Here is a 26,157-nt window from a genome sequence, read left to right on the forward strand (position 1 = left end):
AGCCAGTCATTTGCTATGCAAATCCACCACATTTCTTTTTGAAACTGGGCCTGCAATGGTTGGGATTGGGGCAGAGTTGCAATCCTCACATGGCTTTATGTTCAATGTCCCCTTTTTCTCCAATGTCATCCTTTTGAGACACTTAAAATCAGTTAAAATGTCTAGAAGGGGCCTACAGGGGAGAGTAAGACCTTAACAACAGCACAACAATTAATATTACAGCCACGAGCAGACATTCCTGATTTCAAGCCAGTTAAAAGATTCAAGGCTGTGTCACTGTCTGGGAATATTTAAAAGATTTTGTTTTATAGTGATAAATACATCCATCCAAAAGGTACTTGACAGTTGCAACACAATGACCTGCATATATCCATCACTGTATTAATATGTGACCTGCTGAATGCTAGAACGCATCTGCCTCGGTAAATTAGATTAAGTGAGATGAATTTTGGTTCTCATGGCAGCTCATGTTTATCTTAAAAATGGCTTTATACACATTTATTGAAGTAGATTGATCTTTTGGACAGAGTTTAATCATGATTGGGGAAACTTTTATGCAGTTTTGACTTGTTTAGACTTTATTCTTACAAGTGGTTAATAGCAGTCCTCGCGAGTATTCATTTTGCTTATTAAGAACTTCAGGCCTGGAATGAAGTCATTTTTAGGGCAAGGCCACTTTGGCCTTTGATAAATACAAATTTATTGGGGCATCGCGGCCAAAATGTAGGGCACCAAGGCCAAAACCAATGGTTATTAAAATCCTTTTTTCAGTCCTTTTTCCTCAACAAAATAAATATCCTAATAGAAAAATTAAGTGCTGCAGTGTGATACAGCACATATGTAAGATGGCTCAGACTGAAAAGTTAGTTACATGTCCAGTAACACACGATAACGTAAGTGTAACCCAGGTTATTTTCTGAAGCTACAAATTACAGATGTCCCGTAAACGCCTCACATGCAGACTATCGGTAGACTCTACGATTTACTGATGTTCCCTAAACGCCTCATGCAGGCTACTGCTACTGATAGCGTTTTTGCTGCTCTCAACCCGGTTAATTTTGCTATATTCTTCATTACAGCGGCTAATTACCCGCTGTACATTTAAACTTACACTAGTTCTGCTCAAGCACTCATAGCTCTCTCCTTCTTTTAGCGACTTTCTCGCTAATCCCACAGTTGTTTACACGCTTTTCAGATCTACTAGTTACTTAGCTTAGCAGTTAGCGATGGCTTCTCTCTCTCCCTCTCAGTTTAATTAATAATTAGCTGTTAATGTTTACGTTAACGTTACACATATATTTGCGGGAGTGGGAGAAATCTCGCGCTACTGTTGATGTCCAGCGTGATGATGGAGACTCTGGGAAACATGAGTTTGTTTATTTGCTGCGTCGCATGTAGTTTTAAATGAGGAAATCCGCAACTTTCTTTTAAGGGCACAACGGCCAGTTCAGAACAGGGCATGCCAAACTGGCCGTGTGGATAGTTAATTTTAGAAGGGCATTACGGCCACACACCGGGGCATCCACGGCACTGGCCGTTTGGCCGTGGTATAATTCCTGCCCTGGAACTTGGATCTTGAATGATGTGAAGTGGAATAACAACTGCAGTATTACATCATGTTTATTAAAAGAAACTAATGCAAATGTTCAATAAACCTTATTCTTAATTAATAATAATTACATAACAGTAATTGTTATCCTTCCACACATTCCTTCCAGTACATGAGTGGTCGCTTTTGGTGCACACATTAATATCTAGATTAACTAGTATGCAGCCACAGGTGTGCATTTATTGTACAACAATATGAATGTCACTTAGGCACTGCAGCCTAAGACTGCAACTATTCATTTTTATAATAGTCTTTTATGGGGTGAGAAAATCTCAACCCACTCAAATCCTATATATATATATATGGCTAAAAATCTTTGATGGTCTACCTTCAGAACATCAGGTATAGGCAGGGTGACCTTTAAATCTGCTGACAGTGACTTAATGTCTTTATTACATTATAGGGGATAACTGCATTATACACCTCATGTGAAATGCTTGACTGAATTAAAAATGCAGGGTATAATTTCCCCAAGTGTTCTGATAAACCTTGTTAGAGAGCCCCTGTCAAAGCTTCAATCTCACTTTGATACAACAGGATTGATGGGCGTCATTAAGTTTTCCCTCTCCATATATAGGGCCTATTGTGTCCCATGTCAAGCCTCAACAACATTATCCACTTGACAGCATATCAGAGCAGCCGACAATAGTTGGCTTGTAGTGCGAGGAAGGAGGAAAAAAAAATGTTTGAACAAGGGGTTGCAGGTGCGTGTGTTGAAGGAATATGGGGTTTGGAGGCAGCAGCCAATACATCCTTGTAGCAGCGCCATAGGCACTTAGGATGCCGAGCTGAATGTGACAGACACAGTGGCCTCTACTGTGTGTTGATGGCGGATGCGGCCCCTGGCTCGGCTCCAGACTTCCTGCTCAGAGTCCCAGCCCAATCAATTCTTTTATGCTCTTCCCTCAAAACAAACCTCTATCTGTGTGGCCTGCAGGAAATAGTGACCGCGACTAATCTGTGTGTGCACCCTTCACAAAGCCACTGAAAATGAGCAGCATTCTAAGGCAAACACTCATTTTTTCAGGGTTTTTTTTTTTTTTTTTTTAGATTGCTCTGTCAATCAAAATGAAAGCAAGGTAGTTTTGTTATAAAGAATGAATGAGAAAACTATCAAACAGCAAAAGCACAAACAGCTAAACATAAACACTGTTCCAATTTATCTAGTTAAATGAATGACGGTAGTTCAGGGGATTGAGGCTGCATCTTTTTTTTTTGCTTTTCTCTCTCACAGGCATATTTTTTCTATTTAATAGGGACACTATCTCTCTAGAACGCATGCCATAATGGCCACAAACCCATAGGCATTTTACTGGAATAATTACCATTCCTGCTCTACTTACGTTGTATGTTTCTAGCTTCACTCTGTTGCGGAATACAAAAGTATTGAAGTTGGCTTGCTGAAAGACCTCGTCAAAGGCAAGTTCATTCTGAAAAAGGAGAAAAATTGGATTTGAATTAAACTCAGTTTTAACACAACAAGCTATACACATTTCCATTTAATCACATTTTAGTCTCATTAGATTTTGAAGTGCAAAATGAAGCAGGTGTCCTCCAATTCATTCGGTTTTTTTTTTTTTTTTGCTTTAATTAAAACACTGAATAAATGGCTCCTATGATTACTTTATATGTTCTATGTAATTGCGCCTAAAGGAAAGACAGCACAATGGGCTTATTTAACACAGGCTTTGTGTGCGTGTGTTTGTCTATGCAAGTGTGTGTGTGCGTGTGTGTGTGTGTGTGTGTGTGTGTGTGTGTGTGTGTGCGTGCATGTCTGCATGTTTGGCAGTAACAAAGCCTGAGGTTCAGCTGTTGCCCTGGTCATTTCCTGAGGCCAGACTTTAAATTCAGGCAGAGGGAATCTCACCGACTCCTTGAGCTGCCCCAGGTAAGCAGCGTTCTGGCCCAGAATGGCCTCCGCACTCTCCTGGAAGCATGTCACCCACTGGTTGTCCCCATAATCTGCAATGTTAGCCTGATAGAGACAATAGAGAGAATACAAGTGAATAGGAAGAAAAGCCAAATGCATCCAGAAGTATAGATTACATTTTTGGATAAGGGAGTCTTGACGTGTTTGCCTGATACAGTAGTTGCTGAATGGTCAAATATGTTGTTGACTGAATGTATACTTTTGCTCATGGAAAAAAAATCATTACATCCTCCAATTAGCTTAGATCCTGTTGGCAAGCACAGACATCAAACACAGAGAGGCATGGTGCACTTGTGATGCATACAGTGCAAGCAAATTCACAGCTTATGTTACAGCTTGTGAAGAATAGCAATATGCTGACTGATGAGTGGTACAAAACAAAAGGAAAGCCGCTTATTTCAGATGTCTGGCTGCAATTGCTCTCTTGCTGACTAAATGAGTTTTAGTATTTAATGCTGTTATTTTTGAAATAATTTTTGGCTGTCGACAAGCTGAGAAAAAAGGGCTTGTATTCGTGTTCATCCCTGCACATTCTGTAAGATGACTAACAGCACAGTAAGGAAACACAGAGCAATTAACTCGACATAATTCTGATTTAAAACGCAAGACAAATGTGAAAACAATCTAAAATTAGCCTGGGTTACTCAGCGCTAGCAGCAAGAGCGAAATTGGCTTCAAAATAAATGTCATTAAACAGGACTATGAAGAGCAGATGGGGACACCATCGAACTACAGGGAATGGGCCATAAGGGGAGAGAATGGCTGGAGTCCTGGGAGAGAGAGAGAGACGAGGGAAGGAGAGATGAATAAGGACACTGAACCAGGAGGAGAGTAGAAAGACAGGGTAATGAGAAGCACTACATAAGTCACCCGGAGGATGACACCCATAGCCTCAGCAGAGGCGTCTGCTGAGGACTGAGCAGACAGAACAGGGGTGTGTGTGTGAATCTGCATACATGCTTGTGTGTGTGTGTGTCTGTGTAGCACAGTTGAAAAAGAGCCAGACAGAAAGTTTAAGGCACCCAGTGCTGAGCCACTCACAGAAAGGATGAGCCGGTACTTGAAGTTGGGAAACTCTTTGTCGCACTTTTCACAGCGGAACATGCCATTCTGCTGGTCGACCACCTTTTTATTGCAGTCCTGGCTGGGGCAGGCCTGGTAGAGGCAGTTTTCCTTGCGCAGGTACACTATGGTAGCAGTGCAGCTGAAGTAGTCGGCCTAAAAAGGAAACAAATCACAAACAAAAGCTCAGTAACAAATAACACAATACTATGGGAGTGTACTTCTGTTATTCTTGGGAGTACTGGTAGATGTAGTCAACTCTTCAATGTAATGAGCTTTGTGCTTTGTGTGTTAAATGATGGGGAGGCTGCAACAAGGAATAAGAATAGCATTAAATTAACATAAAGAAGACATCTGAGAGGGCATATACTGGAATATGCAAACAATCAAAAAGTAGCATTTATGCAGCAGATGCACAAGTTACAGTCCCAACCACAATCCTCATGGCTCTGTCACAAAATGCAAACTAGTGAGGTAGTCTCATCATTTTTAATGGGGAATATGCAAAGTTTAGAACCCTGATGCACATAAACAGCCTTTTGGAAATCATTCCTAGCTGGCATGAGAAACACCCAAGCAACTGACATGAATTTCACAGCGGCTGTGAAATAGATGAATACAAAAAGGAGCTTTGGATGTGCTGTGATTAAGAGATGCAAAAGTGTCAACAAGGTTGGAGATGAGTCACATCACCTCTCCTCCTCAGGCAGGGTTTCTTCCCCACCATCATCACGCTTCGCAGGCACTGATGCACACAACAGATAGGTGTCACACCCTAACAGCTGATTGTTTTGGACGGTCTCGCCCTCCTCCCACTAGCCTCAACATTGGCTGTGGGAACAGAGAGGAGACTAGACCCCTGCACGCTGAGAAGAGGGCTAAAGGCACCTGTTCAGGGTCAATGAGCAGGGCAACGGGCTGCCACCTTGGAGCCACAGCAAAACAGCAGAATACATCAACCAATCATCCATGCCACCATGTAAATCTAATTATGTTAACACTGCAGAATCGCTGAAGGCCAAAGGCATCTGTAATTTTGAGTTTATCCGGACAGAAAAAAAGAAAAAGAGATAGTTTGCTGATTCATAAAGCATCCTTGCACAATTAGGACCTACAAAGGGATAAAAATAAAAAAATAAGGTTGTAGTAATCTGGCCATCCTGATCCAGCTCATTTGAAAATCGGGGGAAAATAAAGGGACATCTTGCCGGGCGGTAAATTGAGAATTCTGCAAGCCAAAGTTCCTTTCTCTACTGTCTGATGTAACAGCCTGAGACAGTCTTACGGTCACGTCTAAGGAAACAAACAGGCAAATAATTAAATAAATCTCAAAATGGAACATTTCCCTACAGTATATTGAAAATCAATTTTTTTCCCTCTCCTTCCTTCTCTCTCTGTCTCTACATGCTGACTGCTGACCATCGAGTTAGTATGCTAAACGCATTCGACCCCAATTAACTTCCAGAACGGGACAATTGATATTCTATGTCACTTTGGATAAATAAAAAGCCCTTAGAGTGTGGTAAATGACAGTGGCCAAATAAAAGAAAATCATCCTGTTCCAACACAAGAAGCCGCTGGCTAAGGCTTTTTTAATGACTGTGCTTTGATTTACCAAAACAATCCAGACATCAACCTCTGCAGCTTTTCCAAAAGAGAACTAATTAATCAAGTAAACACCTCTTCAATTAGTGTGTAACTCACTAAGAGTGCCACAGTGGGAAGAGGACAGAAGAACTTGTTTCCCAGCCTCTGTCATAGGCCTTTACACATGCAGTGTCAAGCCAACAGGAGGAGGGTGACCACTTGCTGTCAGAGAGGGCAAGGGAACAATGTGGAAATTTGAGATTGTGACACAAAGACTTTGTGACAGGGACAATTAATTGCAGCAGACTTTGGTGGGGGGGGCCTTGAGAGGCCTGACCCCGTGCCCCTGTGTGTCGGGTGTCTCTAAGGGGTTGAGGACAGCCTGAGCTCAGCTGCTTTGTCAGTCCCGGCCCTCATCACACTCCATGCTGAGGTGGAGCACGAGCCTCCATCGCCCAGGGTCAAACCTTTCCTCCTCAACAGCAGGGAGCTAATGCCAGGAGAAAGCTCTTTACCTGACAGCGGGCTAATGATTACAGTCAGGACTTTTGGGGGGAGGGGGGAGGAGCTTGAGAGAAAAAAAGTGAAAGGGACTGGTTAAGCTGCATTGTATGATAGAATAGCTACAGTGGCTGGACTAAGAGAGGCATTAGGAGGAGCGATGAGACAGCTAGACTATCTGTGACTGGGGATGCTGCAGCTGTGTGGCCAGAGCAGAGAATTAAGAGGGCAGCAGAAGTAGGACAGGGTCGTTCACAGCCTGGGGCAACAGACAAACACACACAGTTACACCACTGATTGAAAAACCTGAAATTCCTCAATATCCTTCACACTAAGACATTCAGACACACCGGTAGGGGTTTTGCTCCAGATTAGAGATCACTGTTGGTTTTATCTATGTACTTTTGCACTCTTTTGTTTTCTAAGGGATGAGATGCCTTCACGTTCCTCTTTATTGTCTGCATTTCCAAATATCCAACATGTTCCCCAACTCCAATCTCTGACACTTGACTTGAACTTCCATCACTGTGTAAGTATTTCCCTCATCTCTCTTGGTGCCCCATCACAATCCCTTGCGTTTCTTTCAGCCAAATCAAACAGATCTATCCATTGTCCTTGTCTTAATGCCATATTTTCATAATACTGTGATGATTATTAATGTGCACAGCATGTTAAATTATGTTAAATTACAGAATTCAAAATCCCTACACAGGTCCACATTATCCCCTCTAGATAATTTATACACTTCTCAGAGCACAATTTCCTTCAAAAAATAAATAATAAAAAACGGGGGGAAATTACAAGAACACATATTACTTTACTTATCGGAGGGCAATCATTTCATTACAGAGGGCAAAGAATGGAGTCCGTGTTATGATCCTAATCAATATCGGAGATAAATGTGACTTTCACCCAAAATATATATCTAGGCTGTGAGAGGACACCCACAATGCAGGTGATTAATGAGCAGCAGCAGATCACAAATGTAGTGGGAACCGCTTTTAAACACAAGTTCCAGGATCCCTGGTGGCGCAGTCATTTAATATGAGTCACAATGATGATGAAGATTCATCACTGTGACTGTCAGCTAAAAGAATCTTTGGGAAGTGGAGCTACAAGTGACAAGGTTACCCCGCAGCGAGACTATATAGATCTGCAATGTGCACTGCGCGTTTGATAACAAATGCAGTTCGTCTGTAAGCACTTTCAAAGTTGTTGCTTGGGATTCAACACTGGTCTTTCAGTTTGTCCTTGAATATCTTCAAAGGATCATCCTTGAATAACAATATGTCTGTGGCTATCATATCTTGAATGTTTGATGTGTATGTCAAGGTAAAAGTGTCTGTATAGGTGAATGTGCGTGTGTGTGTACCTTGTCTCCATGTCCCAGCTGCTCGGTCTTGACGTCACCCAGAGTCTTCCAGTTGGTGTTTCCTCCGACACCCCCACCGCTACCTCTCATCTCAGTCAGAGACTGTCCATCCATGGCATGACCCTCCTTGTCATACCTACATGTACACACAAAGAAACACAGAGCAGTCAGTACAGGTTTGACCTAATCAATCACCAAATGCCAAATTTTTTTTTGGTCTGCAGGATTATTCATTCAAACACATTAGAACCAAAGGAGCAAACACAATGTGTTGCTGTTCACTTGGTTGTCGAGAGGCTGCAGGCTGTCAAATTAACAGTTAGCTTTAAAAAAAATCTTGTTCTAGGCAGTGTAGCCATTTGTGTTTGTCAAAGCAGGGATGGCTCAGCTGAGAGCAGGGCAGGCTGAGAGGCTGCCCACTGCTCCTAGTGTGTGTATAGGATGGGTCAAATGCAGAGGATAAATTTCCTCACGGGGATAATAAAGTATACAAATACAAAGCCAAAGTATATTTGGCGACCCATTTTAGCATTTTTTATTTTCATTTTTTTATCCATCTGAGAGAACGACGCCATCCGCAATCGATTAACTAGTGGACAATCTCCCCTCGCTCTACCCCTCCAGGGTTTCCCACACATAGAAAACTTTGTGGCGGGCCGCCACAATATCAGCACTAACCGCCACAAATTTTCTTTTTTTCACTATTTAACCGTAGAACTGCATGTAGCGCATTGATTCGCTCAGCCCCTAACTGCTCCACGCGATCTCTCTCTCGCTCTCTCTGTTGCTCGGTCTCTGTCTCTCTCTCTCTCTCTCTCTCTCTCGCTCACTCGCTCTCTCACCGGACCCGTCTGTTTGCCTCCCGCTGCACACGCGTGAGGGATATTTTTTTTCCATGCCAAGAAGACGGCCGACTGAATTCCCGAAAAGAAGAATTAACAGTTAAAGTAACTCAGAATACAGCTGAGTTTCCGAGATTAGCACGCTGTATAGCCTAGCTGCTAGTCAGTATCCACTGAGTGGACTGATAACGTTATTAACTTTTTAACTCTGAATGTTTGCTCCCTCAATCCAGATTAATTTTGAAAAATATTTTCAAAGAAGGAAAAGGACTCGTCCTGAGGAGGAGCAGGACAGTCTGGACCAGAAGAGCTGCTGAGCAGTAAAACAGAGTAGATAATAATGTGAAAGGCTGTAATGTAACGATGTAAAGATACAGGAGAGACTGACAGCACAGAGAGATGTAGCAGGGCAGAAAAGCAGATTTTTCTGTAAAAGGGGTCTCATTTCTATTTTTCACCTTGTAGACAAAAGCAAGCAACAAACAGTGTAGCACTGTTTATATTTTTAAGTTATGTTATCTTTGACACAAAGTACTTTAGATATATACAGGTTAGTTATTTGTTTGACAAATGGAACTATTTAAAATGGAGTACATTAGATAATTTTTCAGCCATCCAGGTAATGGGATCCTTTATTGATATTAGCCTATATATTGACAATATGAGAATACAAGAACAAAAAGGCACTTAACCACCCCCCCAGTTGCCAACCCACCTACCACCACAAATACATTCGAATTCTGTGGGAAACACTGCAGGGTCAGGGTTCTTACGGTGAAATCAGAAACCCATTTTCTCCCAATGCTCCCGGTAATTCAGAGAAGACAATAGGAAGAAGAGGAGGGAAGGTAGGAAAGAAGAAGAAAGACGGGTGGAGGTAAAATGCAATTGGGAAAAAAACCCACTCAGTTTAAAATGGTCCCAGAGATCAATAGAGCTTACTAATCTGTTGGCCACAAGGCAGAGTGGCGCGCAATGGGGAGGTCGGGTTGTAAATACAGGGAGAGCATGCCTTGCTCCTGGAGGCATGACTAATTGAAAATATCCCCATTAACGGTTCAGTCTGTGGCCTCAGCAACACGCGGGCTGCCAATTTCCCACTCCTACTGACAAATGTGAGCAATTCTTTCCGGTGGCACCTATTCCCTCACCAGTATACCTGCACTGCTTTGTTTTAATTGTGCCTGCATGCAGTCAGGAAATTGAACAAAAAATTCAAGACGAATCAAATCAGCCCAAATGGAAATACTATTTTCTGTCTCAGCTTAACATCTTTCCCAAGACAGATGTTCTACCAAGGGGGAAAAAAAAAAGTAGGGTAGTGACAATGTAGCTGAACTGATTAAAAATCCATCACACTTCAAGATACAGACTGCACACTGGTTCCAGAGCATTACTAATGTATAGAACATGACTTCTCTGGACATCTGATTCGACAGATACCCCAAAGACACAGTAAAACGCTCAACAAGATACGACTGTGACGGCATCCAGGCTAAAAGCTGCTGCTGCGTCTTCAACACACAAAGAGTGAGGAGCACAGGAAACAGATATGGCAGGGTAGACAGTGATCTTGATGAAGGAGACAAAAGGAGGACAAATTGGAGCTGGCAGAAAATGTGCAACGGTGGACTGACAGGCAGGCAGGCAGATCCCAGCTTACAGCAGTACGGCTTTAGTGAGACTAACCGACTGTAGGAACACCAAAACAGACAGCGAGAGGCGGGGGGGGGCATATATGCATGTGCATGGCACAAACATGTCACATGTCAGTGTGTCAACCAACACGGATAGGACAGGAGCAGAGACATGACAGAGGGAGTTAAAAAGGAGCATGAAAGGATGACGGGAAACCCTCAGTAAGCAGTGTTCTCAGCCCCGAGCTAAGACTATAATGCTGGGACTGAAAGTGGCAAACACACGACAAACACGATTACTCCATGTTGTGTGTGACATGGTGTTAGCCACTTCATCTGTCATGACTGACATGTGGTCAAGCATTGAGCTACAAGGAGTTTAGCCAACAAGATAGCTCATTTAAATATAAACATGCATGAGCACATTATTGTATTCCTATTCATTATTGTATTCTCATTTTGGCGGAATCACAGGAAAGGGTTTTTCACAAAAGACAGATTAAGCAGACTAAAAGAGGAAAACTACTATTTTAAGAGAAAGCCTCAGTAACATTATAAAATTAAAAAAGGGAGGTAAAACTAAAATCCAACTTTGAAATGTCATTCCTACGCCCTCTGACAGTTTCGTATGCATCAGTAAAAACTCACCACTGTCTCACAATAGCTGATATAAGAGTTTGTCCTGTTATTGTGTCTTCAGCATCACACCAATATGGGTAAAGATGTTATAGCAGACAAGCTATTGATCTCTCCAAGTTGAGTAATGGCTCACATCTTTGTCAACTGATGAATGGTCTTCAGACAGATCACACAAACTTGTTAACCTATTCACAAAAATAATACTGGCATGCATCGGGAAAAAACAGAAAAAAAAACATTGACTCAAAGTGTTGTTTCTGTTCAGTTGCAACACTATGCATGTTCCATATATCTAGCAGAATATGCTGTGTATAGACAGCAAAATAACCACCCATGCGCATTTAAGCGTTGAATTTGTGTAGGTACAACCAAAGTTGGAAGATGGTATATTAGGTAGCCAGGTGATGGGAGAGAGCAAAACACCCGAACTCAAAAACTTAAGCAAAAATACAGATATTCACATTAGGGCTGCAACTAACGATTATTTTCATTGTCGATTAATCTGTCGATTATTTTCTCGATTAATCGATTAGTTGTTTGGTCTATAAAATGTCAGAAAATGGTGAAAAATGTCGATCAGTGTTTCCCAAAGCCCAAGATGACGTCCTCAAATGTCTTGTTTTGTCCACAACCCAAAGACATTCGGTTTACTGTCATAGAGGAGTAAAGAAACCAGAAAATATTCACATTTAAGAAGCTGGAATCAGAGAATTTTGACTTATTTTCCTTAAAAAATTACTCAAACCGATTAATCGATTATCAAAATAGTTTGCGATTAATTTAATAGTTGACCACTAATTGATTAATCGTTGCAGCTCTAATTCACATTTACCTGTGTGAGTGATATTATGGGTCAAGTTGAATACCATTTCTCTTCTAGACTGACATGGCATGCTACAATTCCTCTCATATTAGGGGTGTAATGGTACACGTATTCGTACCGGAACGTTTCGGTACAGGACTTTAGGTACGGTGCAGATGTGTACCGAATGCAATCTTGAACAGTAGTTAACAGTAGGCGGAAGTTTGTTTAGTCTCCGCCTCGCACTTTGAGCGCACTACACAGACAGCACGCTTAGCCCAGCCAAGCCTCTGGCTAGCGAACGTCATGGCCAATTCAAACGAGAAGCCAGAGCTTGAAGACCCTCCCTTATCGTTAAGGTCTCCTGTTTGGGAACACTTTGGTTTCCTGGTGAAACACAACAACGGACAAAGACAAGTGGATAAGACGAAAGCAGTGTGCCAACATTGTTCAGTAGTGATCGGGTATGTTTCTGGCAACACGTCAAACTTGATAACTCATTTGAAACTGCACCACGCGAATGTGAATATCACTGCTGCAAGGAAAAAAACGTGCGTAGTGCAAACGCTGCTCCCTTCGTCATTTAAACAGCCTTTCGCTGGTAATTCAGATCGGGCCAAAGCAATAACAAATGCCATTTGTGTTTTTATAGCAGCGGATCTACGACCATACTCAGTTGTTGAGAACACAGGTTTTAAGCACATGTTGAAGGTGATTGAGCCCCGGTATGAAATTCCTTCTCGTCCGCATTTCAGCCAGAAAGTCATACCAGCCCTTTATGAACAAGCAAAAGCTGCTGTTGTCCAAGACTTGTCCAAGGCATCTGCTGTAGCACTCACGACTGATGGATGGACATCCAGAGCTACCGAGAGCTACTTAACAGTGACTGCCCAGCACATCACCCCTGAGTGGAACATGGTAAGCCATGTTCTGCAAACTCGCCCCATTTATGAACAACACACAAGCACAAATCTGGCAGAGGGAATTAAGGAGGTAGTGTTGGAGTGGAAGTTGGAGAGGCCAGGAACTACAATTCCTGTCACAACAGACAATGCTAGAAATATTGTCAAGGCAGTCAGTGAAGCTGGACTGGGCCCCCAAATTGGATGTTTTGCACACACAATTAATTTAGCATCACAGAAAGTAACAGGACTCAACCAGGTGTCCAGAGTGCTAGGTAGAGTCAGACGGGTTGTGTCTTTTTTTCACCATAGCCCAACAGCTGCACACATATTGGAGAGCAAACAGGAGATGCTTAATATACCAACACACACCCTTATTCATGATGTCACCACCCGCTGGAACTCCAGTTATGATATGCTTGAGCGGTACCTTGAACAGCAAGCAGCTGTGTACTCAGCACTGACAGAAAAGGCCCTCAAGAAGAATAAAGACATAACCACATTGTCTGACCAGGATGTGAGAATGGCAGAGGAGGTAATTGAGGTCCTTAAACCACTAAAAACCCTCACAACACCGATGAGCACTGAAGCCACACCTTCAGTATCAATGATCCTGCTCCTCAAAACCACAGTGCTCAACTCTATGGAACCCAAAAGGAAGGAAAAGGAAGACAGTCCAACTGTGAGAGAAGTCAAGGCTGCCATCAGAGAAAACCTGGAGGACAGATACTCTGCTTGTCATGACTTCCTCCACAAATGCACAGCTCTTGACCCAAGGTTCAAGGCCCTTCCTCATGTGGACGATGCCTGTCATGACAGAATCTACAACAGCCTCATCACAGAGATTGTAACCACGGAAGAACAGGTATTGTATTAATTTTCTTGTGCATAAAATGTCTTCATTGCTTAATTTGAAACACTTGCTGCTACAGTGTCAGTAGTACTCGTATATTAAAGTTTTGTCATTTTATTTTGCAGAGTGAGGAGGCCACAGGGACAACAGCAATCAGTTCATCCCCAGGGAGAGGACACCCAGAGGCATCTGAATCATCTCCTCCTGTCAAGAAGTCAGCCAGGGCTGAACTGTTTGGTGAGAATCTGAGCAGGCCTACAAGCTGGGATTGTTAATGCTGCGCTGTAATCGATAGTTATTTATATTTTTTATTATATTTTATATATTTTTTATATTTTATATTTTGTTTAATTTATTTGAGAATATTTTATTTATTGAGAACTTAGTAGTAGTTTGCAGCAGTGTTCAATTTTTATTCTATTTTATTTTTATTTATTTTATTTTTTATTATGTTTAATTTAAAATTTTATAAAAAAAAATTATAAACTGTTGATGTTTACAAAAGTTCATAATAAACGACAAGCAATTTTATGTTTTGCATTTTTTTCCCTTACTGTATTGAAAATGAACCAAACCGTGACTTCAAAACCGAGGTATGTACCGAACCGTGATTTTTGTGTTCCGTTACACCCCTCATATGGAACACCAATGGCGTTTGTATGTTGAATCTGTGGTTGTTCACAATCCATATTCAAATGATCATAGACAGTCAATTTGACTAGGACCACATTTTTATTTACATCAATGGCCTGGGAGTGCAACTGTACAGGGGGTTAATTGGGACAGAAGGACACTCCACACCAGTGGCAGCTGAAAGAGGGCAGGGTGCCTCCTGTTAACTTAACACAGCAAGATCTTCCCAGCCTGTTCGAGGTCTCCGATACCAAATTCAGTTTGAGATATCCCAAGTCTTCAAGATTGACCAAGCAAATAGGAAAATAGGGGGAAAACAGAAGTAGTTCAGCTACTAATTATGATTATATTTGAATAATAAGGCAACATGTTCATTAGGCTACTCAGTCTAACCTTGTTTGCTTCTGCATTGACATAATTAGAGCCCCCTAACTATATGCTGTGACCACTACTAGTGAAAATGGTTGGCCTGGAGTCATTCCAGTGAGCCAGTGTCAGCTTGGACATGTGTGACTAAATGAGTAATGGTGAAAGGCTGAGGTTGACAATGTCAAGAAGTGAGAAGAAATATGACAAAGTGCAGCCAACACAGGAGTGACTGTCTAGTCTCAGAGTCTGGGCAAGTGCAGCAGGACCATCTCCAAATGTGTTGTTGCCACCTAATGGACAACTGCTACTGTGCAGTTAGAAGGGTGAAAGAGTAGGGTAAATGTTGAGGACTGCTCATTTCACATTCATAATTTTCAAGAAGAGGAACATAGATAAAATGGCACCCTGTGCAAAGTAGTCTCAAAAAGAGGGGTAGGGAATCATACAGCTTAAAACAATAAATTAGGAATCCCAGAAACCAAGCTCAAGATAACTGGTGCGTAGTGCAGCATTCTTGTTTGAGGAAATTAAAGCCATTTCCATCTCCGCAAGATTAATTAGTGTGACATTAAAAGGATAGTACTCAGCTTTCCATACAAGCACACAGGGATCTGCTGAGTGGCACCACTGATACTCTGAGTTTGAGTCAACAGCACACCAAGGAAAGCCTATTCATTTGAGGAAGTCCCAAAGGTCTGCACCAAAACACAATCAAATTAAGACGCCCCCACAAGTGTAAAACAATGATGTTTCAGCAGCCTTGAATCTATAGTAAAAGTGTGCCTTTGTTCAACGGCAGAAGAAAAGCTTTGGGTTCTTCGAGCAAGATAAAACATAAACATGAAAGGCTCTATTCAGGGTTTAATTGATTTGCTTCCTTGTTCTGTTTTCCACAAATCTCATTTTGGCTTAGAGAGCAGTCATTAAAGGGCACACTGTTGCCATCCTGAGACCTGGGCTTATTGCCATAGGAACAAAAAACACATTATGTATTCAACAGCCACTATTCTTAACATGAAAACATGCTAGGGATGGGACGATATGCGTATCTCAAGATACGCTTCCATACACGATATGGGGTTCACGGTGCAATACAACCACGATACAATGTAACAAAGTTAAATGACAACAAAGTTTGACTATGCAGAATTATCTTTATTTCTAAGCCAAAAATCTTTCTAGGAATGGCATTGGCTTGCTGGAATGTAAACAATTTAAAAATGTCATTACAAAGTGCAAATAATATAATTTCAATGGAGAGCTTGTGAAATAGTAATGGGCAAGCCGTCTCATTTGTGATTACTACAGCAGAATAATTTTTCTGTCCCCAATACGTATCGTCACGTTTTTGTATTGCAATGAAAATTCTATATATTGTCCCATCCCTAAAACATGCACCAACAACTTACTTCCCATCACCATATCATTTCTGTAATGTAGCCCTAAATAAAGACAAATAAAGGTTATTCTCTCCATCCTTGTGGTTGGATATGCTGCATAGCGATATTGTCTTCAACATGGTTCTCACTCAGATTGAGAGATTAATGAGTCAAGTCTGGCTTCCTGCCATCTGTGACTTCCAAACTATTTATCAGTGGATGCCTGTGAACCTGCAGAAACCCATTGTCCAAGAAGGACCTGCATGGGCTAACCCTTCTTCTGCAGTGGATAAACCAACACAAGGCTTTAAGGATCATTATCTGTGGCTGTCCAAGTGAGAAGTGACTGGAGAAGTGGGGAACAACCTCCAGTCAAAGTAGAGAAGCAGACAGGAAGTGGAAGAAGCCTTTGTTGAAGTAGGGAGGTGGAAACTTGAGTGATTGAGCACTTAGAAAGAATGGTATTCAGGTAAATAAGCCCACTCAAGATTGGCCTTGATAGTCAAGAAGTTTCTACCACTACGCAAATATAAAATAAGAAAACACCATCTAATTTTAACAGCAAACATGCATTGTTTAAAAGTTCCCAAATTTTTGGGACAATGGTCGGCACTTTAAAAGTCAAATGGCATTATGAGCAAGAAAACAAGTCCAAATGACAGCTATGTAATTCACAGAAAAGCTATGGGCAGGAGCTAAAACTATCGTCAGGAAATCACCATGGCCAAGACATCCAGTGAAGTGGCAAATATGAGCATATTTTGTTGACTTGCCTTTCCCACCCGCCGAGTATAGTCACATTTCACTGCTCTGATTATGCAGATCAGGTCCTCTGATCAACTCAAAATAAGCCAACTTTTTCCAAAGCAGAAGGAAAGAAGGCAACAGACATACCAGAAAATAAATTGGAATTGTTATTTGTGCTCACTTAACTGTCTGCCTTTCATCTCATTTCCCTGCACAGAGAGGACATTGGTATTAGGAGGTAAATAAATGAAACCCCTTGGATGGAATCGATTGGATCTCCACTCTGAAACACAGACATTTGCCTTCATGTCAGAGAGGAGGGCCAGTCCTGGCCTGTTGAAGTTGGATCTATAAGAAGGACAGATCAATCAGTATGCCACAGAGCTGAAGTGAAGGTTAAGTAGGAGCAATGGCAGCCCCCCTCAGACCATGTGAAGATTGCCTCATCCATCAATCATTTCTATGCCAACCTTTACTACTTTTTATAGCCATCTGACAATGTGTCCTCATTATCCAACCCTGACGTCACGCATTGACAACTGAAAATATGCCTCATTTCCCTACCTCTGACGCAAAGGAAAACATACATGTTTATTTCTAGTCATGGTATGCACAGGGGAGGGGCAATGATGAATCGCAGAACTGGCAAGAGAGCCCAAAGAAAAGATGAAAGTTTGACTCATAACCGCTTCTCTATTCCTTTGCAAGAAAAGCCAGTAGAAAGTCTTCAAGGAATTGAGGCATATGCCTGTTTAATTGTGATAGTGTCTACCATCTTATAACTCTGCATTTGTCTACCATCTTATAACTGCATTTGGCTCTGGTACTAATAAATTCAACTATAGTGCAATAGCTCTTCTTACATGCACACAAAATAACTACTGTATATGATTTATTCCTCCTTTTTCCAAGATAAGACAACTTGGCTAATTTCCACATATTCCTGAGTGTTTTCAAGTGAAAATAAACATGAAAGAAACTTAATGTACACACCATCCAAACACATACATACCCACCAATACAACAAATGCTACAATCAACATAATCATACCCACGAATACAACAAATGCTACAATCCACATAATCAAAGAAAAATGAGTCTGGATGTCAGTTATGTTGAAAGCACCTCTGTCATTTCATCTGGAGAGGCAATTAAGGCAGTAAAAAACACATTTTCCACAGATTAAGAATGATTTCCATTCATATGTAATGCTTCACTGAAGCACCCCCCACATCGCTGCTAATAGAGGAAAGCTAATCTTGATAATGAGAGCCGGAGCATGCACCCTTGCAACTTGGGAAATGGAAATTTACCGTTTTAATCCTTTGACTTCTCAAGTCTTCAGTCTCAATAGTAACACATGCATGCCAGAGGTTAGCTTCCAGTCATACAAAAAATAAAAAAAATAAAAAATTGCTGCTTAATAAATCATGAAAAATGCCTTCTGCCTTATCATGTTGAGCATGTTGCACACCTACTGTAAAAGCACTTTGCCAAATATGTACACATTGCTAGGACAACATAAGCCATTTGCTGCATTGCATTATCTATGATCCTCAGGCTCACTTACCAGCCCCTCAGTTTATATGCCTCGGGGATGTCTGGGTTGATCATCAGAGTGCTGCTGAAGGATGCAGAGAGGGACCTGCCTCCAAAGTCTGATAGCTTGGCCGCCTTGATGGCAACAACGGGCTGTCCAGAGCCATCAAAATTTTCTGCCTACAAACAGAAAAAAGTAGATATGGTTAAAAGGGACACAGAAACATTAAAATATCTTCGATTTTCATTTGTTTTGAAAATCTTATTTTTTTCTCTCAAGTCATGTTTTAGTATTTTGAAGGTCAGAGCTAAAACAAAATACATCTAAAATGACTGTACTGAAGAATGACATAATGATAATTATCAGTGATTTAATTAGACGTGGGTCTAATTCATAGATGGTCTACAGTTGGCTCTTATTTTAGCTTCTAACAAAAGGCTAAAACTGTGAAAACGATTCTTGATATTAGTTCAGTTAAGGGTGGATTTACATTTTGCCTTTTAAAGTATTTAATGTTTTAAGTTTTAGTAGTGTACATTAAGTTAACTATAATAACCTGGGGATACATAATGTGAAAAAACAGAACAAAAAAAAATGGACTAGGGGGAGGGGTTGGTGAGGGGGCAGTTCAGTGCCTTCAGAGAGAGGGAAAAATATTTCTAGCACTTTGCTGTTTGGCATTGCAATTGTTCTTTATAAACTATACATCTTGTGTACCTCAGCAAGTCCCTCCGGAGAAGGGGTATCTGTCGAACAAACAAAGAAGGAACACTGTGCTTCTTGTCAGGAGGAAAGAAATAGTGGCAAACTAAGCACAGCCCCTCTGAGCCACAGGTAAAATCAACTGCAGGAACACAGTTCCTTCATCACTCCATGACAGGATATTAAGTCAGTGACTTCAACCACATCAGCTTCCATTAAACACAAGGCACATTGTTAAATTGTTTTCCGTCTTCAAAGTGCTGAATAGCGATCTCAAAATGCAGGCAAATACGCTCTCACAACATCTTTTCAATTAAAGAAGGGAGGGGGAGAAGGGAGGAGCCTGCAGGTACCTATGAGGACATACAAGTTGTCTCTTAGCAAATATGCAGGGATTAAAGCAAAAAAAAATCTTCTGACTGAAATTTTTTTTTCAGGCCAAGTCATATTCCCCATCTACAATTTGTAAAACAAGTTACAGAGGAGGCCCCCACATTAGGGCGTGTACACACTGTCCGGCTTTTTATTTTTTATTTTTTTTAGAAAAGGTGGGTGCCGCGCCACCTTTTTAGAGCGGCCGCTTTTTTTCCGTCGTGCGGTCGCTTCCCATAGGTTTTCATGTAAAAAAGGCAGAGGCAGCTGAGAAAAAGGCGGACAGTGTGTACACACCCTTAGCCCTCGACGCCTGCTAAACAAGTAAAATTATGAGATTTCAGCACCACCCCACGCATAACCATTGCTGCTGTTCTCTAATGCAGCCATCAAGTTGTAAAAAGGCTTTAACCCAGGGTTCTACGGTAAGCTTTTCGCCAGGGAGCACTGGTGCTCCTGAGTTGAAAAAAACAGGAGCACACAGCAAAGTCTAGGAGCACAAACTGGTTATGAATGTCTATGTCACTGTCTGCTGCTCAAATTCTAGCAGCCAGGTTACTTTTCATGGATCTGCAATCTGCAAATACTCTTTAGGCTGTGCCACAGGTGGCAACGGTTTGAGTTTTTGATGGTACGATTGCAGTGTAAGGAAAAATCACGGTTTCTCGGTTTTACAATTACGCCAGGGAAAATCAAATGAGAATTTTATAATAACAGGTTTTATTGTATTTTTCACAATATTTCTTCTGGTTCTGCAAAAAAAGCGTACTCTATATTAAAACCACATTTAAATACAGTGGAAAAAAGTATGTAGCCTAGTTGCCTTTCAGAATTCACAATAGTTGCCATTTAAAAGTGATATAATAATACAGTAGCTGCCTTTTGAAGACAAAAAAAAAAACGGATTAGATTTAGTGCAATAGATTAGTCTTTTGCACCTAGCCTGATACAGATGCAAACTTAAAGTACTGTAAATAATCGCACCAAACGAGCTGATTCAGCCCCGCGAATGGAAGACACTGCTGAGACGAAACACTGGAATATTTCTACTTTGTTTGGACTAGATTACGGCCATGTTGGTGAGCTTTTATAAAATGTAAGTATATAAAGTAATGATAGGCGCTACGTTTCTGCTTTACTGACGTTGGCTTACGTTGCACTCACCGCTACTTTGTTGATTTATATTTAATCCCCTACCAGCTTTACATTTCAGTGAGCAACTTGCCGCCAAGTTAACCGTGTTTCAATTTACTTTTATTAGGCTACCTTGTCTTGATCATGCAAGGATGGATGGTGATCTGGAAGATGTCTTGGCAAGTTAGATGTGTTTGAGCCATTGGCAGCCGCGTTTCGTCGGCAGCTTTGCAAATTGAATATCAGTCTTCTTCAACAAACCGCGGTCATTTTGTAGGAATCCAAAATGCTCCCACACTGCTGATTTAAGGCACTATTTGGTGGATAAAAAGCTGGGATGTTGTCTCCTCCCTGTTAGCTAATGTAGCCTCCACACAAACATAAACAGTAATTCGCTCTCGTGAGAAGTTGTGACAGGCGCAGTCTCATGCGAATGTGAGGCTGCATTCAAGAGCACAGAATGGCAGGCGGAGATACCGCAGCTTCTAAAATGCTTACGGTTAGAAAACCATGGCGTTTTAAAGCGTGGCTCATAGTGACATCGGTTAATCGCTGCATTCCTACGCTCGCACCGGTGCCCCTAAATTCAACCTCTCATTCGCATTTTTAAAAAAGTAGGAGCAAATGCGAACATTTTGCTCGCACTGTAGAACCCTGCCGATCCGTCTCCATTACAACATAAGGAACTGATAGTAGACAATCGTATGGCAAAATTCATAAGTAGGCTAATGTAAATAAAAGAACATTATTAAAAGAACATTATAACATTATAGCCTACAGCCATAGCCTATCTGAAATGGACATGGGGAGCCAAGCCTACGTTATCAGCATTCTAGTCAAAAGACGGATTAGGCATTCGAGAATATTATGGCCTAACGAGAAATATAGGCTATAGGCCATATACGTATAATTACCGACATCCAAGTAGATTGTATGCCTATACAAATCAGCTACCCATCACCTGGTAGCGCGATTCCTAAGTCCCGTAACACCCCCCTCCCCTCGCTTTTTTCCCCCCTGCGGATCTACACTGATCTCATACATGGCCTCTCTGGAATCCAATTGACGGAAATCCGTCGTAGCGACGGAGAACTTTAATCCCTGAATATGTTGTTGGAAATGTATGTGGACTAGCTTCAGTTTAGCTTCATTCAATCATTGTAATTGGGTATTTCTAAAAAATTGCTATATCAGTAAACAACATTAAACAAAAATAAGTTCTTTAGAGTCCTTGCACATTTCCAAGAATTCCCTCTACTCAAAGACAATTGTTTACACTTACAGTAAGCATGACACGTATTACGATGTCGTAAGGCCAGTGTTCATTCTCACCTCCCCTACAACAGCTCCAGACACAACCCTTCTGCCCCATTCCATTACATGCTTTGGCCTCCATCTAATCCCCATCACTCACCTCCTCTCCCCACAGTGTGACGGTCACCATCTTCCCAGACATGTCCATCAGATTGAGCGTCCTCTTGGACACTTCGCGGCTGGACTTGGTGGTGAGGCGGGTCACCTCATCCACGCTCTTGCACACTCCAATCACATCTGCAAAGGAAAACATGAATCATCGTTACATGTTAGCACAGCTCACTAGGTCCATTCGTCTCTACCTAGCCCGACAGATTTGCCGTTTACACTCTACAATCATCTATCCGGTGATGTACAGCGCGTCCTTGACAAGACCTTGGCAAACTATGGTCTAAATTTCCCAAACAAACACACATTCCCACATATACATATCATAAATATTGATTGTGTGACTGACACCCACAGGTCACTCAAGGTCCCATGGTTTTCCAGCACAAATTGGCTCTGGGGAAATCAGTGACTCATTTTTCATTTCAAGTCAGGTGTGAGGTCACTGGCCTGCATCTCCCAGGCACATGCATTCGTAATGCAGGCTCTAAAAAGGGAGATAATCCATAAAAATAAATTATGTTTCTACGAATGCACTCAATCTGGCAAACCTAATTTGTTGACCAGAACCTTTTATTCGCAAGGTGAGTGGTATCAGTGACATTACTGTTATATATCTTTACTCTCAGCCAAGCCCTCACCCCATTGAAGCTTTGTTTTTCATTAATTTAACCATGACTAAGAAAACTTCACCATAATGGCTGATGCCTGCTGGTACATGAAAGAAATTACTCAAACAGTAGTACAAGCTGCTGTCTCCATTACCAGAGTTACAGGCAGGCTCCTTATTATTACTTCTTCATTTTACCTGTGACAGCACTTTCTCTTTTGCTCATTGGCTCCAGCATAGGGCCCAAAGTCAATCTGCGCTACAGGCCATTACTGTCATCAGTATTATTAATACCACTTTTATCTCTCTGCTCTTATAATTACCTCAACCTCCCAGCGCAACCGTCTCTACACTCTGCTACATACTCTATCCTGCGCTTATGATAGCTTATTAGGGGCTCGGGAGCACCTCAGCAAGAGCCGGGGCTCTGTGTTGGTTGGTTGGTTCGTGCGTAACACTTTTTGCAACGCACAGTGCTTAGGGGAATTACAATATGCACTCTTTAGGACGTCCAGAGCCCAAGCCCTGCATAGGGGAAATACAGTGTGCGCTCGTACACCAGGCAGTACAGCAGAACTCATACAAGCATGAGCATCGAACTGCAGTGGCTATTGTCGATGCATGTGAATTAAGGTATACCATCTACTAGCCCTGCAGGTACAAAGATGAATGACAAATCTAAATCAAAACAAAGACAAAACCTGCCTCCAGCAGGGTTTTTCCTGCATTGTAAAATCTTGGGCAGGCCGCCTAAACATAATTTTGATCCGCCTAAGGATCTAAACTGAATTCAAATCAGCTTGAAAATTGCATTTGAATAAAAGCCCATTTAAGAGAGACACAAAAGTGGACTGTGATGTTATAAACTTGTCCACCAACAGAGGGCGCAATTCATTCTATCAGTAGTGACGGGAGAGGAAGCCGGTTGTAGCTACAGGTGGCTGGTGGAGTGAGCCGAAGTGAACTGCATATAGAAGAAGTTGCATTATGGATAACAAGAGGCGAACAACTGATGACTTCTTTCATTTACAGAAACACGTGGTGAATGACAGCAAAAAGAGAAGGTAATGTTTGACTTCTGCACTTAATGTTAGTAACACGCTCCAGTCAGAGATCTTTATAGCCGATAGACCCTCCAGTGTCTGAAACACAACTACAGCTACACCATCAGCTTGGCTCTTCAGATACACAAGGTCATGATCTTATTTTGTACATTCAGTGTATATAGGACAGCTGAATTTTTTATGATGCATTTATTGTTTCCAAAATAAGTCAAAAGGGAAAAAACAAAAACATTTTGGGGAAAACAGATCTTGTACATGTCTGATTTATCATAGCATGACGACACCTGATTCAATATAAAAATGTATTAATCATAACGATGACAAATTGTGATTATCCTGTGATAATATAAGGAGTACTTGGACATTTTTAGGGCAATGGCAATCATCTTTCATGGAATAAAATAGATCACAGCCACATATAAACATCCCTGTTGGGAAAAAATTAAGTGATGAATTAATACTGACAATTTTATGTGTCTGTGTGTGTCTGGATTTAAAAAGATAAGGAGTGCCTCAACTAGGACAGTGTTATGTCAGTCTATGCCAACTGGTGTCTATAAAAGCATCAAATTGGAATGGAAGGAGTATGGGGGTTAAGTTGGACAAGATGAGAAAGCCAGACCAGCTGCACTGAGGCACCACCTTAAGCCTCTTTTTGAGCCAGGGAAAGCCCTGCTCCACCCCCCTTTCCAAACAGCACTGCATTCACACCCTCACTGAGCATAACAAATGCAATCAATTCTCAAATGGTTGAACACGGACAACACAAGTCAGTTAGGAGTCATATATTTATGATAGGACCTGCAGAAATTACTCATGGTCATGTGGCATGACTTCTATAATAACGGTACAAGAAACATGGTGTAAAGTGCAACACAGCTAAAAGTGAAACATAGTAATGGCTGTATTTTACACTCTAGGGCTTGTGAATCATAGATTATGGCCTTCAAGGCTAATAATTTTGCTGTGGCAGATGAAAACAGACGACATTGGCCAATTATTCTTGTGCATTAGCAAGGCTTTTACCAAAAGACCAGACGATCATCATTAATAGAGCTGATGGCCGATAATGTTATCTCTCCCCTATGCACTGTTAGGCAACTGCTCTCTGTGTATATATTTAGAGAACAGAATACAACATAAAATCACACTAAATCAAAATCCTTGATTCAGTCAGCTAAATTGAGCCACAATTAGCATATCAGACAAGCAGCTTAACAAACCAACTGGACTTTGCCTTTATCAGGCTCAGCCCTGCACAGCTCTGCACGGCCTGGTTCTGATTAATGGAAATGGTGTTAGATGGTATTAGATCTAGTTAGTAGGGCTAGACTAGTTTCCCCAATAGCAGTAGTCCAGATAACAAACATTAGATAATGTAAATTATCTGTTACCTGTCTAGGAGAGAAACAATGCCAACTCAGCATTAGTTTTTTCTTTCAATAGCAATGCCAACGTTTATTCTTTTTTTTTTACCTTGATCTATCAAGGTAGTTTAGGAGGCATATCAGAGTTTTCCAGTCTTACAACTGTTTGCTGATCCGCCATATCTTACTACGCACCCATCATTGGGGGAGGCGGAGCTGGTTGAGCCTGCACGGTTATAAGGGGTGGGAGGGGCAAAAAAAAATCGTAATGGCAGAATTGATGAAGCGAGCGAGTAAACTTGTTCAACTAGTAAACTTGCTACCTACCTCTTCACTTGTCATTGTGGGTCATGTAACCTTCAGCGAGAGGAAAATCTGGCAAAGCGAGTCTGGTAACCGGTGACAATTCTCCGTAGGTACATATCTTAACCATTAGCCTTTATGCACAGTCCTTCACTAGGTTTATCTTTTGGGGCTTCCGTAGTCCAACAGCTTTGCTGTGAGTTTATTTACAAATGTGTTGCGGTTTCTGTCACCCTCTAATGGTCGGAAAATCACTTAGTGTAGCTTTAAAGTGAAAATCTTACATAGACTGCCTCCCTCGCTTAATGACAGGCGTTAACAGGAGGAGTTTTTAAAGTTACCGTGGATTCAATCAATCCAATCATGCATACCCACCTACCTCCACCTGAGCACCTATAAAGCACCAGCGCACTCGTTATTATCCTACGTTTGTTATCAATAATTAAGATTAATGTTGGTCCCACGGCTGGCCAAACTGCTCCTCACCCACAACGGCGTCCTTCTCTCTGTTCTCCAGGTCACCAATGGAGACGAAGTCACACTGCACCATGGGAACGTCGCTGCTGTCATCGCAGGGGATGATGGAGGACTCTCCGTTGAGTGTCATCTCGTAGTCGTTCTTCACAGATGTGTACTGCTTGTTGGCGATCTTCAGGGAACCCTTGGAGATATAGAACACCTGGGCCATGCAGACGGATGAACCACATGTTAAACAGAGATCTGGGAAGTATTTCACCTGACTGAATGGCGCAAACAAGATACGACTTCATACAGTCAG

At 41.6% G+C, this 26,157-nt stretch overlaps 1 protein-coding gene across 1 annotated transcript in view; it reads right to left on the reverse strand.

The window, feature by feature from the left end:
• Positions 1–26,157, reverse strand: part of rpa1 (replication protein A1) — a 37,905-nt gene that overhangs the window by 4,521 nt on the left and 7,227 nt on the right. Inside the window, exons 10-16 of the mRNA XM_071914617.2 lie at positions 25,866–26,058; positions 22,028–22,164; positions 18,436–18,584; positions 8,062–8,197; positions 4,581–4,757; positions 3,477–3,584; positions 2,953–3,039 (exon numbers count right to left, since the gene is read on the reverse strand). Of these exons, the coding sequence (XP_071770718.1) occupies positions 2,953–3,039; positions 3,477–3,584; positions 4,581–4,757; positions 8,062–8,197; positions 18,436–18,584; positions 22,028–22,164; positions 25,866–26,058 (987 nt within the window). The remainder of the gene's footprint in view (positions 1–2,952; positions 3,040–3,476; positions 3,585–4,580; positions 4,758–8,061; positions 8,198–18,435; positions 18,585–22,027; positions 22,165–25,865; positions 26,059–26,157) is intronic.

Source organism: Centroberyx gerrardi, chromosome 6 (genome assembly GCF_048128805.1).
Source record: "Centroberyx gerrardi isolate f3 chromosome 6, fCenGer3.hap1.cur.20231027, whole genome shotgun sequence".
Taxonomy (NCBI): domain Eukaryota; kingdom Metazoa; phylum Chordata; class Actinopteri; order Beryciformes; family Berycidae; genus Centroberyx; species Centroberyx gerrardi.